This window comes from Passer montanus, unplaced genomic scaffold (genome assembly GCF_014805655.1).
Source record: "Passer montanus isolate IOZ18808 unplaced genomic scaffold, ASM1480565v1 scaffold65, whole genome shotgun sequence".
NCBI lineage: Eukaryota > Metazoa > Chordata > Aves > Passeriformes > Passeridae > Passer > Passer montanus.
The window spans coordinates 16326-31195 of NW_024371593.1; the positions used below are offsets into that span (position 1 = coordinate 16326).

Below are 14870 nucleotides of genomic sequence, written 5' to 3' on the forward strand. Positions count from 1 at the left end.
TTCTGAGATTATCTGTTGCTCTCAGCCTTTCATTCCAAGCAGTACTTGTGGAAGAATGACAACTGTAGTTAATGTGACCATCTCAGCCACTGTGCCAATTGATACAAAACCAGGGGATGAATTATATCCATGTTCTTGTTGTTTTCCTGAAGGTTCTGAGTCTTTGAAGTCTAAATTGAACAACACATACAGAGATTTCAAGAAGAAGATGACAACTGCCTATGTTACGTATGTCATAAAAACAGAGCAGTCAGAATCGCATTCTTCCCGTTCTCAGAGTGATAAAAACATCATTAACGTAGGCAAGGGAAACACAGTGTATGGCTATGAAAACGGACCGTTGATCCCTCTTCGTTCATACAGGTATTTATTTCAAACCATTCTTTTGTTAAGTTTTCTGCTGTTCAAATCTAAAAGATTGCAGATCTTCTAAAGGCTGCTAAAACCTTGTAATGTACCTGGTTTTGTTTTTTTCTTATTCCTTCCTTTTCAACAGGGCATGTGTTGCAGGTTTCACTAATATAACCTTTACGGACAACGTGATTGAGGGGGAAGATAGTTATGTATCATTTTCACCCTGTTCTGAGCCAGTCTTACTGCCACAGGATCCAGGTATAGTTAATGTCAGATGTAGGACTGGTGGCTTGGCACATACACAGCGTGTGGAGGTTCCTTAATTTCATAAGTTTCATAATATCAAAACACCCATTGGTTTCTCTGTATGAACTGTTTCTAGCTTTGCAATGGCACTGCTCTGTAAATTCGTACCTTGCTAGTTCTGCAGGTAATCCCTTTTTTGCATGTGGGATTCCACTGCAGGAGTAGCCAAAAGCCATGGCATGCTAAAAGGGATTGGATGACACAGTGAGACTTTAGTGTAGTAACAAGTGGCAGATAGCAACTGATGGTCTCACAGTACTGTTAAACTAGAAGCAGGTGTATTGAAATGCAGATACTGGTCCTTTGATCCAAATTTTATATTAACATTCTCTGGTGATTATTCTTAATGAGATTTTCATCCTGGTACTGCCAAAGGAGAGTAAAGACAAGATATTTTAGTATAGTGAAGCATGCTTGGTTAGTCACTTGCAAGGTTCTGCTGTAGCATCTTGATTCAATTAGAAGTTACTGAAGAGGACAATGAGTAATACTTTTTCTCTTTTATCAGGTGTTATTGCTGGAGTGGTTATTGGATGCCTCTTGGCTATCTTGGCTGTAGTTGCTGTAGGGGGATTCATATTCTGGAGAAGGAGAAGGTAATGTGTGTTTGTTGTTGTATTGGTTCTGTTGAGGAGCACCAGTGTTTCACTTCAGTATTCTTCTCCTGTCATGATACATGGCTATCGAGATGTTTTAAAATATGTTGTATTAAAATGTTGTTTGTATGTTACAGATTAGAGTTGAAGTATCAAACCACTTATAAAATAACTTTGTTTAAGCCCATAGTTACAAACTAATGAGTTGAGAAGAGCTAAACAAAATAAATTTTAATTCATAGAGCAGAATTACAGAATCATAGAATGACTTGGATTGGAAGGGACCTTCAGGATCATCCAGTTCCAACCCCCCTGCCATGGGCAGGGACACCTCCCACTACCCCAGGTTGCTCAGAGCTTCTTTCCTGTCTGGCCTTGAACACTGCCAGAGATGGGGCATCCACAGCTTCTCTGGGCAACCCATGCCAGGGCCTTACCATTCATGAATAGCAATGAAGTCATTCTATCACAAGTGAGAAAACATCTCAAATTATTGTTCAAAAAGTAATTGGGTGTAATTTTACCTTAGGTGGTTTGATTTTAAATTATCCATCAGTCATTCTTTTTAATTGCTTAATGGCCTGTCACATGGAACTTTTATTGTGGAATTTCCACAATAAAAGCTGATGAGTTTGAGCTGGTCTTTCAGTTTTTGACCTGGTTCCTATAATCTGGGATGTAAAAGTGCACAAAGGCTTTTTCCTGCTTCTGACCATCCTTTATGTGGAGTTAGCCACAGGGCCCTTAGTCCAGTTTTCTTAGTTGCTTTAAGTAACGTTTTTATTTTTACAATTGTGTCCAGTAGCTGTGTACAACCTTGGGAAGAGCTTTCTTTAAAGCTAGCAACATTTCTTTTCATTCAGCTACCACTGAATGACTGACACATCACTGTTGAGCACTTCCTGTAGGGATTCTGGGATTAGCAGCAGTTCTCCTCCTGAGATATCAGCTATTGCTGCAGATCCCTCACTTGTACATCTTCCACCCAAATATGTGCTTTGTGTTCAGGCTTTATACTCTGGTTCCAACAGAAAGAAGCAGTCCCATTGCACAACATCACTAAAAGAAGGGTGAAGGTTTTTTGGGTTTTGTTGTTTTTCTTTTGATTCCAGGTGTAAAAGTTTGCCTCAGGAGTTTGGGGTTTTTTTCACAGAATAAGATGCTTTAAAAGAAGTTGTTCTCAATGGGCACAAGGAAACAGATAAGAAATCTCATATAAATTCCATTGAATTCTACTGTAAACCTGTGTTGTTTTCTTTCACCTTATAGGAAAGATAAAAGAAATACTGAAGTGTCTTTTTCTCCAATTAAGTAAGTCCATATCTTTTCTTCTGGTATTTTCTGAGCTCAAGTGATATTTGCAAAAATTACTCAGAACTCAAATACTTGTTTTCTGTGAAGTTTTATAGAGAATGTTGAGTTATTAATTCCTTGTGGAATTGAAAGATGACAGCATGCAGACTAAAAATAATCATGTTGATAGAGACATGATCTAGAGCCACCACAAGGATTTGAATGTTCACTTCATGAATCACTATTAGACACACAAATGCTCCACATGTTTTTGAAAAACAGGGTTTGAATGAAACACAGGCTTCATGCACAATCAGAATCGTTGATAAAATGCAAAAAGGCAAAATGTGTTCTGTGCTCTGAATTTTTATTTTTTTAATGACTTTGTGCTGAGCCATTCATCCAGATAATGTTGTGATTGTAAAAGTTGGCCATGGAGAGAGTAACTACAATATATTGGAAGTCACAGGCACTGCAACTGAATCATGTTATTGGTTCTGGCACCAATTTTTGTGCTGGTGGAAAGCCATGGCCAGAGCATCCCATGGAATCCCACCTCTGTAGACTTGATGGTTGGCATAAAACTCACCAGGGAATGGGGTCAATCCAGTGGGAGTAAGCAGATGGCTGAAACCTTATGTGATGTTCCTCTCCTGAAGGATGCACTGTTCTCTCCTTGATTTAACAGAGCAGTTAAATGCCATGCTTGATACCCTGTCCCCTGTAAATGCACTGTTTTGTGGCTGCAACTAACAGTCATGCTTTCAGTCTTAGATTCACATAATGAAAAATACAACTGCATGTGTCTAATCAGCTTTTTTTTCTTCCCCTCACCTCTCCTGAAGAATCAAGAAGTAAGTAAAGCATACTTTCTAACACATTAACTGAATTAATTCATGGCTTATTTACCTAACACCAGTTGCTGACACGTGGCTTTTCTCATTTTAGATCAAAAATGATTAAAGTGGAGAACTTTGAGTCATACTTTAAGAAGCAGCAAGCTGACTCCAACTGTGGTTTTGCTGAAGAGTACGAGGTATGTGCCCTCAGTGGGGAGAGAGCTTCATGACAAATATTTTTGGAAAGACAAATAATCTTTCCTAGGGAGCATGCACAAGGCTTACTGAAGGAGAAAGAAGGGTCCTTTTTTATAGAAATGATTAAGCTGTGTGTATGACCTTCCTTTCCATTATACAGCTCTGAATTTAGTTGAAGTGCATGATAAATACTTCCTGCTCTGAATTGTTATCTCTGATTGTGGGCTTGTGGCATGGCCTGCTTATCAGAGCTCTGACCATCTTTGACCCTAGTCATATGCAGACTTAGCCTAAGGGACACTGTATAATTTCTCTGCTCTTCAGTTTTCTCATCTTGGGTTGTTTTGGGGATTTTCTTAAACATATCAAGACAGGTCTGTTGCTGATCTCACTGACTTCTTCAGTGCGTGGGAGTGATTTGCAAACCACACCTGTAAATAGCTCAGTCAGAGAAACAGCAATTATGATTTGCTTACTGATCTTAAGAGTTTTTCTGTGAAATGTGCTGAAGTTCACTTGCTGTAAGGAGCAAAGGACAGGAAGGAAGTGTCAGGGAGGATTCTGTGTTGTCATGTCTGCTGTTAAAGAATCTCATTCAGTTTCTCATCTCTGTAAAGCTATTAATTGACTTTGTTCTTCAGATTCTGTCTCTTTGTATTTCACAGGCTGGTGCTCCATCTTGCCTTCCTCTCAGATTTTGCTTCCTTCAATTGGTTCATGATGTGTTTGCTTCTCTCTCCCTGTAATGTTTGCAAAGCTTATGCAGTAGTTCCCTGCCTTGGGGCCAGGAGCTGCCTTGATATCAGTAACTGTTTCCAGGCTTTTGAAGTCCATCTGTGGGTTGTGAACATGCTGCTCTTCCTATATTGTGTATTAATCCCTTCTCTAAAAGATTTACCACTGTCACCCTCCCACTCTGTAACAAGATGATTTTTATTGACATTTATCCCAGTTTAACATGCCTACTTTTACAGCACAGGATGCAAGTTTGGACTACTTTTCAGTTTGTCAGTCATTTCTGTATGACTGCTAAACCAGGACCAGGTGCTCATGAATCCTCCTTTTATTGCAGGAACTCAAGTCTGCTGGTGTTCATCAGCCCAAATTTGCTGCTGAACTTCCTGAGAACAGGGGGAAAAATAGATACAACAATGTCCGCAAGTTTGGACTACTTTTCTGTTTGTCACATTTCTATATGACTGCTAAACCAGGACCAGGTGCTCATGAATCCTCCTTTTATTGCAGGAACTCAAGTCTGCTGGTGTTCATCAGCCTAAATTTGCTGCTGAACTTCCTGAGAACAGGGGGAAAAATAGATACAACAACGTCTTACCATGTGAGTTATTCTCTTTGGGTTTGCATCTTCTACTGCTTGAGTTTTTAAGTGAAACCTGTTGGGTTTGGCTAATCTGGCTTTAATAGTACCCAGAGGTTTCAGATATCATTTTCCAAATGAATTAATTTGAGCTGCTGCTTTCCCAAAGTCACTGTATAAACACACCTGAAAGAGCCTTCCCTCAAGGATATTTCTTCAGAAAGCTTCTTTAAAGAACTTTCTATTAATTTTAAAATAATTTTAATATTCCATTTGTGAGAAATGTGCAATCCAGGTTGAAAACACAAGAGGATAACTGTTGACCCCAGAAAAATAAATATGCAAGATATAAGAAATATTAAGACCCTGCTGATCAGCTTTGCATATCAAGTAAGAGTTTAAGTCCTGTCAAGTTGCCTGTGGGCATCCCAGTGTAGCAGAGAGTCAGAAGTAATTGAAAAGTGAACAGTGACAGATACTTAAGGATGCTTTGGAGGAAAAACATCAGCTGCCATGGCAGCAGGAGACAAATTAGTAGTAATTAAAACTAGTAATTAAAACTGTAATAAATATTGTCTTAGGTTAAAAATATATACATTTTTATTTGTATATTGTAATGTAATGTATTTAAACATTTAATACCAAACCATGTTTAAACCCAAAAAAATCTGTGTTTCTTGATCCTGACCGCTCCTTTTTCTGAAGGCTACTGTTGTTTGATTCCTAAGGTTATATGCTTATTCCTAAAATGCACATTGAACACTTGTTTAGAAACCATGCATTAGATAAACAGTATTTTTCTGAAAGGTTCCAGTTCGAAAATTCATAATTGTCTTTTCCTTTTTTCTTTCTGCAGATGATATTTCCCGTGTTAAACTTTCAAATCAAAGCTCTGGAACTGACTATATTAATGCAAACTATATGCCTGTAAGTTGCTTCATTAGCTGAAATGAAATATGATGTGTATTTTTCTGATGTAGGCATAAGGGCTCATAATGATATTTAAAATAAGCTTTTATTTCTCACTGATGTTGTATGTGTACATGTATATACACATTTATTTTGTTTTTTTTCTTCTTAGGGCTATAATTCAAAGAAGGCATTTATTGCTGCACAGGGTCCGTTACCCAATACTATAGAAGACTTCTGGCAAATGATTTGGGAAAAAAGTATCTACTCTATTGTTATGTTGACAAAATGTGTGGAACAAGCCCGGGTATGTTGTTATCAATACTGAACTGTCTCTTGAAGGCAGCTGCATCTCTTCTAATTTTGTTCTACTTTAGTGGTTTGGAGACTGGCCACTGTCTTTTAACAACCATCATCTTGGTGGAAGACTGGTTTTTAAATTAAAAAAGCACAATTATTTTGGTGGGTTTTTTTGTTTTTTTCGCTTTGCCTATTTTTATATCTGCTGACTCCCAGAATAGATTGTCTCAGGAGGATTGCAGAATCACTGGTGTTAGGGGTGGGTTCTTCTCTTCTCTCTAAGGAATGATTTTGGTAGATGTTCTCTTGCCCTAGAATAGCCCTTGAGAAGAGTGACATGCTTTCTAGCCCTGCTTCAGGTGGTGGGCTATTTAAAAGTGAGTTGTTTCATTGTTGTGTGCAATGTGTCTAACTTTGTAACTCTCTCCTTAGACAAAATGTGAGCAGTACTGGCCAGACAAACAACCTAAGAGCTATGGTGACATTATTGTGACAATGGTCTCAGAAGTTGTCCTTCCAGAATGGACAATAAGGGACTTCACTGTGGAAAAGGTGAGGACTGCCTTGATTGTTGGTTGTTAGTGTGTAAATAACCTTGTGTTTATGCAGATACCTGTAATATCTTCTGGACCAAACAATTAGCCCCATCAGTAAATACAATTCAGTAGATATGAGCTTGGACTAAAGTACAAGGAAATTATTTCAAAGTATCCTCTACCACAGCAGAAGGAAGAGGGAAACTGGAATATCATTGGTGAAATCACTGCAGTTGTAACAGACATCTTTGAAGCTGAGCTTGGCCCAGTACACGTGTCAGGAAGCCCAGCTGTCACTCCTCTCAAGCCAGTTTTCCTTGTCTTTTTTGTTAGTTTTTTTAATGTCTCCTCTTGCTGCAGTCCAATACCCCCGAGAGCCACACAGTGCGCCAGTTCCATTTCACCTCCTGGCCGGATCACGGCGTGCCAGAGACAACAGACCTTCTCATCAACTTCAGGCACCTTGTCCATGAGTACAACAGCCAGAATCCAGTGGACTCTCCTACTCTGGTGCACTGCAGGTAGGAAGAAGGTGTTTCTGTTAGGCACACTTTTGTCTTGTGGTTTTTGTACAGTCAATTCAGTTTTGGGATTAAAACCAAAGTAAGTCTCTCTGTGTAGGGACATGGGCTGTTTACCTTGCCAAACTAAAACCTTTGCCCGGTGCTTCAGAAACTGACAGTGCTGTGTAGGTAGCAAAGGAAGTGATACAAAATGTCATAAGAACAGAGCATCTCTCCTAGCCTGGAAAAATGAGCTGGAAAACACATCCTTTTTAGAGCTTGTGTATATAATCCTGTGCATGAGCAAGGCTGAGAAGCCCCTCTTGCTGGTAGTAAGAGCCACCCCTCTGTGCTGCCAAGACTTTTGTTACCCATGCCACTGAAATAGTAGGAGGCATCATCCTGGCTTGCCTGGCTTTTTGTCAGGCCAGTAGTGAGCAGGTGGTTGGGAGGAAGCACGCACAGCCTGTCTGTGTCCTTGCAGCGCTGGCGTCGGGAGGACGGGGACGTTCATCGCCATCGACCGCCTGATCCAGCAGATGGAGATGGAGAACACCGTGGACGTGTACGGAGTGGTGTACGACCTCCGCATGCACCGACCCCTCATGGTGCAGACTGAGGTGAGGCTCTCTCCCATCCATCAGCACCTTCCTCAGACGTGCATTATCCTCCAGATGTAGCTCTGAGTTACAGGACAAGAAGATATTAAGGAGTTACAACTGCTCTTCATTTAACTTCCTTCCTTCCTGCCTCATCTCTTCTCCACAAAAGTAGTTGCAGCCAGAAACTGTAGTACACCCAAGCAATGTCTTTACAGAATACTTTGTAGGACTGGCATTTGCAGCTGGAAGGAATCAAATCCTGAAGCAGACTTTTTTGCAGGCTAGTTTTACCCGTGGGGGGTTTATCCTTTAGTTGTGAGCCAGAATTATCTGGAGTCAAGTGGTCGTGGTGGCATCTTTGCTTTTGCGTCCTGCAGGAATACAAGTATTCCTACAGAAATTACCGCTTTGATCCAGAAATGTGTATGGACTAACTCAAGCTGATTTGAAAAAGGCTGTAAAATCTCCATCATGAAAGTCTTTATCCTAAATGTTAGGCATGACAGATCCTAGGTCTAGACAGCAAAACTTGATCCTGATTTTTTTTTAGGAGTGGGGGTTGATCAGATTATATCATGAGGTCCTTTCCAGCACTGTTTTCCATAAACTATATGTCACAGTCAAGATGGCCATGATACACAGTGTCACCATACAATTTCAGAACCCATACAGAGTAACACCAGACCATTTCAGAAGGCTGCAAGCGTCTGCCCTTCTTGTTCTTTAGCCCAGCCTTTTATACCGCTCATGTTCATGCGTTGCACCTGTGTGCCCTCTGCTCCCTTTGGTGATTGGTCAGTAACAACTCAGCACTCCATGTCTCATTGCTTTCAATGCTGTTCACCTGCTTTTCACAGCTGTAGCCCATTGGGGATGAGGCTCACAGCAGCCCCACTCCTAATTACCACAACTGTGTACCTACACTACATATATGTTCTAAAACGAGCACTCTGATAACACTCAATGCGGTGCCCAACCTATATTCAGAAGCAGAATTCCTTCCAAAATCAGGTATTTTTTAGAAATGTATTTCTGTCTCTCTTTCTCCCATCAGGACCAGTATGTCTTCCTAAACCAGTGTGTCATGGATATCATTAAATCCCAGAGGGAGAGGAAAACAGACCTTATCTACCAAAATGTGACAGCAATGGCAATCTATGAAAACTTCACACCTGGGCCAGCCTTTGGGAAGGCCAATGGCTACCATGCATAGTCCAGAAGGAACCCAGTGCCTCCATCCAGGAGGTGTTACCTGCCCATAGGAGAGGGAAATGTCCGACTCGTGTTTTCTGGGATTGTGTGCAGTGTCTCGTGTCTGGCTTCTCCAGTTCTGTCTGCATTCAAAGGTGTGATCTACAGGAGGAAAAACACAACACTGGCAGGAGCTGCAGACTCATGTTAAAAAAACCCAAACAACAAAACCCAAGCAAAACTTCTTAAAGTTAACAGAGGAATCTTGTTTTTTCTTGGGAATTTAACAGTACTGATAGGTGAAATAGCATTTGCAGTATGAACAGTGAACTAGAGTTTAAATATTAAAATAATAACACAAGCTTTTTATTACAATTTTATATGATTTCATTTACAGACACCAGGCTGGTGGGTTGTTTTAATATATTTAATTATAAGTTTCAGGAACATATTTTATCTACTGTATCTGGTTACTTAGTTAATAGATATGTGCCTCTGTGATCTATTTTTTTTCTGTGTTCCTTTTTATTTAAAAAAGGAGTACAAATGGCTCCTTCAAATGGACATTCATACTTGGAAATTGTGCCTTTTCTAGTCGCTACTCTAGAAAAAAAAAAACAGCAGAGATTCTATTTTTGTACTGAAACTCTTAATGAGAACACAGATTTTTAAATAAGGCTTAACTGTAGTTGCACTGTTGGCAGGACTCTCCAGAAGTTTGGAGGTGAGCTTTGTTTTTGCATTTCATCACAAATATCCCCTGCCTTAATGTTTTGGTGCCTCTGCCAGAGGAAAAGGAGTGTGGTCTGTCACTCCGAGCTTTAACTGTAGATAAAAACAGAGCAAGTGAATCTGTGAATGTGTGTGCGGGGGGTGTGTGGGCGTGTGGATGAAGGACAGAATAGCTCCTCCCTGTTCCTGCCTGATATTCCTGTTTTTATACAATTTATAATGATTTATTTAAAGGTGCAATATATGATTTACTGAATAATGCTCACTCTAATAGAGTTTTTCTCAGGTTGGTGTCTTTTTATCATTGTTGTTGTTTTTTCTCAAATATAAAAATCTGTGAAAATGCTGAAACTAAGGTTCCAAGTGTTCAAGCACTCCCAAACGGATCGACTGTCTTTACTTTTCTACCAAAATACATTGCACAAAATTCTGCTGTAAAGACAAATTTCTTGGTTGTTTTAGCCATTCAAAACTGAGACACATCTTACCTGCCTGCATCTCACTGATCCAGTGTAATTGTTTTGTAATTGTTTGCAATATACTGCTGCTTTTTTTTTTTTTTTGACTGGTCCTTTTAGAAACTGAAGGAACAAGCAGAAATCCCCAGTTTGCTGATTTCACAAGTCAAGGATCAGATTGGATTTATTTTGCTGGTACATAACTGTTAGACTTAGGAAGGCATTACCAATGAAGGAATTAGGTAGTTTGGGGTGGGGAAAAGATGTGTTTTTTGGTCTTTGGATCGTTGCACTGGTTGCATTGTAGATGAATATGAAGTTTATAAATAATGCTATAGAATAGCTATAAAGCAGGGAAAAAAAATCTTATGAAGGTTTAATAACCAGAGTCCCTGGAATTCTGCTGCTTTTTTGTTGTTGTTGTTTTGGGGGTTTTTCTTTGTTTTAGTGGAGTTGTCAGAAAAAGCTACAGATGCTAGGAGTATATGTGGCTTTACAGTGGAACCTGGAAACCTCACAGGATCCAATGTCAGCTGAAGGAGAACGTAGGAATTCCTGGTGCACAACTGTAACTTTACAAATATCCTGAGGAATTTTTTACAACCTGGTGTGAAGCTGTGGTGTGCTGTGTGAGCAAAACTGGAGGACAAACCACAGTGCACTTTTGGTTGTTAGGTTTTGTTCGGTTTGGTTTGGTTTGGTTTTTTTGGTTTTTTTTTTTGTAGCAGCCACTTGTGGGATCTTGAATATAATTTTGTTCCTCTTTCTCTGGAAATATTTTTAAAAACCCTCATCTTGAGGTTCCTGATCCTGCCCAGCTCCATCCAAACTGGCAGCCCACAAAGTGGATCTCTCATTTGCATTCCTCCCAAGCTGCTGTCAGATAACAAAGATAAACCACTTGCACCAAACAGAACCATTCCAAAAGAACTGGGAAGGGAGAAAGTCTGCCCTTTCCAGTCAAGCTTTTTTTCTTTCTCTCTTATTCTTTTAATTACTGCACATCTGTGCAGAGCACAGAGCCAGTATTTGTTATTCCAGGTCTCCCAAGAACTTGCTGCTTTAGGGTGGCAAGTGCTCTTTCGCTTCAGAAGGTCCTTGTTTTGTGTAGCTTAGAGGATAGGGAGATGAGTCTTCCATGCTAGATCATGTTGTTTCTATTCTGTTGCAGCAGAACATCAGAAAATGAGCTAGGACAGTATGTGTTTCTGCCCAACCACTGCCCAGATCCTCTTACAGAAAACAGATGGATCTGTCCCATTGTTTTGGTGTTGGAAGCAGGCATCAAATTCTCATGTGTGCCATCATCTAATGAGCATCCATTTTTAAAGAACTGTATGCAGGTGTTTTTCCAAAACTGACACCTTGTGAGAAGAGACTGAAAGTTGGCATAAATGACCTCTTGATTCTGTGTATGGGTGGAAAAAATTGGTAAGGCTTACGCTGTTGCAGACATAAAGTTGGGTGTAGTGTCAGTGTGAGTAAGAAAGACATTCTTTAGAGGATGTCTCTGCAGGAAAAGGACTGCAGGTAATGCTCCACTACCTTGTGGATCTCTCTTGCTCAAGATGACTTGAATTCCTGCAAATGTCTTCTCCCTGCCCTCTGATGTTCTCTGTGTTATAATTGCTGAGGTCTATCTCTTTGGTCAGTGTTTTCTCTCACTGTTGCTTATTTAAAGCTGTCCACTGAACGCTCCACTGTGGGACAATTGCATCTCTTGCATTTCTCTTTAACTCTTTCTTCCCATTTGGGGCCTGCTTAAGAAGGGAAAAGTTGATGTGTTTCAAATAAGTGACTGTTGAATATCTTGAAATGATGTACAAATTTTATTGTTTTCATATTTGTTGTACAGGAAATTTCAGTACATGTCTGTAATATTTTTAATGGTTTGATTTGTTCTTAAAAATATAAAAATAACAATTAAAAAGCATCATCCTAGAGCACTTTTGGTCTTTTTTTTCCTTTGTTGGGATTCTGTTTTGAATCAAATTCATTTGCTAAAATACCCATTTCATTTAGAAGGGCTTTATAAATGGAAAGTGGGCTCCCATCCTCTGAGGTGACACCTGAGTCAGTTGTGTACTGCAGTCACTGGAGCTCCCTGGGACAGTGTTAATCTGTCATTCCGTCTTCCCTGGAAGGCCCTGGGTCTGATGTTAATGTGTCCTGGCAGTTGGTAGCTTCTCTAAAGGAAGAGCTTGTTACCAGGTAAGGAAACAGGACTATCATCTAAGGTCCATCAAAGATTTCCATTCACTAAAATAGCCTTGGGGAGGAGCAGTGTTTCTAAGACTTGATTGCTTCCAGAGAAACAAGAGTGAGGACTATTTAATCTCTTGAAGAAATTGCATTTTCTGGAGATGATCAAAGGGGATACAGAAATAACTTTGTGATGCAATAGCTGGCTGCTGGATTACAGACCACCTGTCTGTAGTTGCATAGAAAATTATCTCAGTTAAGTGCCTTTCTCCCAGAATTCTTAGTTGCCATTCCTGGCTGCCGTCTGAATCACTCCTGAGGAGGATCACATGCCTGGAGGGTGATGCTGGCACTCAGCAGCTCTCCAGTTCATCACAGGGTGCTTACACTAAACTGAAATTTTTTGATCTTCTGTGGCAACAGCTGTGTTTTCTGTAATGACTGCATGGCGAGATGGGAAAAGCTAAGTGTGATTGTCTTGTCATTGTTCACTGGGATCATGGGCCAGCCACGTCATCCTGGTCCTACCCTTGCGCTATTAGAACTTCAGGAAAGCCTGCTGTTCTGGCTGCCATTTGGAGCCTTAGTCTGTTCATGTGGCTAGAGCTGAACCTGAATATCTGGAAGTCATTTTGTACCTGGTCTTGTATTAGTTTTACTGCCTTGGAGATTAAAGAGATAGAGGTCAGAGAGGAGAGGATGCAATGTTTCTGTCCTGTTCTTGGCTTGATAAATGGGATGTATTGATGCTGCCCATGCATGCCCTTCCTGGCTGGGTGTTTATCAGGCAGCAGATGGAGTTTGGAGACGAGCATGTAGGTATTTTTGTGGAAGCTTGGGAGGGAAAACTACCTGAAATCTTTGCACAGTGTGCTACTCTGAAGCAAAAAGAAAAAGCCAAGGTCTTAACAGCTCCTGGGTCTTCTGGGTGAAAACTAATTTAAAAATGCAGATGCAATCGCTATGGTCAAGGGCTGGAATGAGGAGCAAGCAAAGATTAGCAGTTTACTTGTTGCTGAGATGGGCAGGTACAGTGTTCTTCACTTCCTGTAATCATCAGAGAAGTTACTGTACTTCCTTTCTTCTTTTGCTGTAGCACTGCTTCAGGCAGTCCCTTTCAGCTCCTCATGTGATGTTGAAAAACCTGTGCCTGCAAACTGTTCAATTTTCAGCACTTTGCAGTAGTGTTTTTTATTTTGGCACCGAACAGTGCCTCTCTCCAATCTTGTTTTTCATTCCATGTTTGTTACCCTTGGGCTTGGCAAACCCCTTGCCCGTGCCAGCCTCCTGCCTGTGAGGGAGGAGGAGGCAAATGAAGCAGAAAACCTGAGTTGGAAGCACCAGGAGGAGCTGCTTCCTGCCAGCACTGTTGGCTGAAGGGAAGGAGCTCTTAGTACATCTCATGTAGGGGAGAAGCTGGGAGCCCTTCTCAAGCTATGTCTTAGATCTGAAGAAGAACATTATGAATCCAGGCCTGTTCCTCCCTGTTAGCAGAATCTCATTTATTCACTGAAGTTGCTTTCCCTGGGTTTATTATGTTTTAAATTAATATACATAATTTTCTAACCGCCAGAAGCAAAGCTAGCAAATTATCCCTGAGAAAAGTGTCTAGTTTGATCCCAAGTGACTACTTGAATTCACATTTTATCTTCAACTTTCCAAGTCATCAGAGAAAAGCCAGATTGTTTGGAGCAATGTTCCAAGTGTAGTGCTGATGTCTCATGGACATTGCTGGTACATTAATAATGCTGACAGGATTTCTAGGGACACACAAGAGCTGTGTGTCAGTGTGTGAGGGACAGAGTGCTCTTCACACACAGTGCCAGGTTGTTGCCCTTGTTTCACCTCAGGGCAGAATGGACAGGAAATCAAGGATCATCTTTAAGGGATTTCTAGACTTGTTTTATTTTTTTGTTTAGCAGATTTTTCATGTGGTGCTTCCAGAGCTGGAAATATGCTATCAGAAGGACAACAGGCTTTTTGATAATGATCTAATGTCAGCTCTGATTAAGGTATGTATCTACCGAAAAGGTTATTGTTGTCACTCCAGAAGGGAAATATATCGTATTCACTTCTGGTTTAAGCCTCCAGATGGCACATGATACCACTGGTCTTTCCAAGGAAAGCTTTCCCTGCCAGGCTGCTCCTTTTTCACTTCCTTCCCAGATTCTGATAACCTCCCTCCATTCCTGGTGCTGTTTCCCCTTCCTTGCCCTGGCCCAGGTCACTGGTTAAGCCCAGGTCACTGTATCTGTGTATGGCTGTCTGTCTGCTCCACAGGGATATGTATGAGTGTTGTACATCTGATAAGGTGACCTTTTTTCAGAAACTCCTAAGCTAAGTAATAGCCTGATAATGCTAAATAATCCTTTGCTACCTCAGAAAGTGCTCTCATGCTTCAGTGTTGCTGATACCTAGACATTTTCTGATGGTGTGTGTATTCCAGGGTGTAAGGGCTCTGGCTGGGACCAGCCTGGAGCTGGTCACTCAGCATTACCAGCTGTGTGCTCATTTCCCATCTTATCAGTCTGCTCCA

At 40.7% G+C, this 14870-nt stretch overlaps 1 protein-coding gene across 1 annotated transcript in view; it reads left to right on the forward strand.

The window, feature by feature from the left end:
- Window positions 1-12078, forward strand: part of PTPRJ (protein tyrosine phosphatase receptor type J) — a gene marked incomplete at its 5' end in the record, with an annotated part of 28138 nt that extends 16060 nt beyond the window's left edge. Inside the window, 13 exon segments of the mRNA XM_039728248.1 lie at window positions 153-363; window positions 497-612; window positions 1169-1256; window positions 2526-2567; window positions 3395-3403; window positions 3498-3585; window positions 4832-4922; window positions 5758-5828; window positions 5983-6117; window positions 6543-6662; window positions 7007-7167; window positions 7634-7769; window positions 8806-12078. Coding sequence (XP_039584182.1) covers window positions 153-363; window positions 497-612; window positions 1169-1256; window positions 2526-2567; window positions 3395-3403; window positions 3498-3585; window positions 4832-4922; window positions 5758-5828; window positions 5983-6117; window positions 6543-6662; window positions 7007-7167; window positions 7634-7769; window positions 8806-8964 — 1427 coding nt within the window.
- Window positions 12079-14870: the final 2792 nt, after the last annotated feature.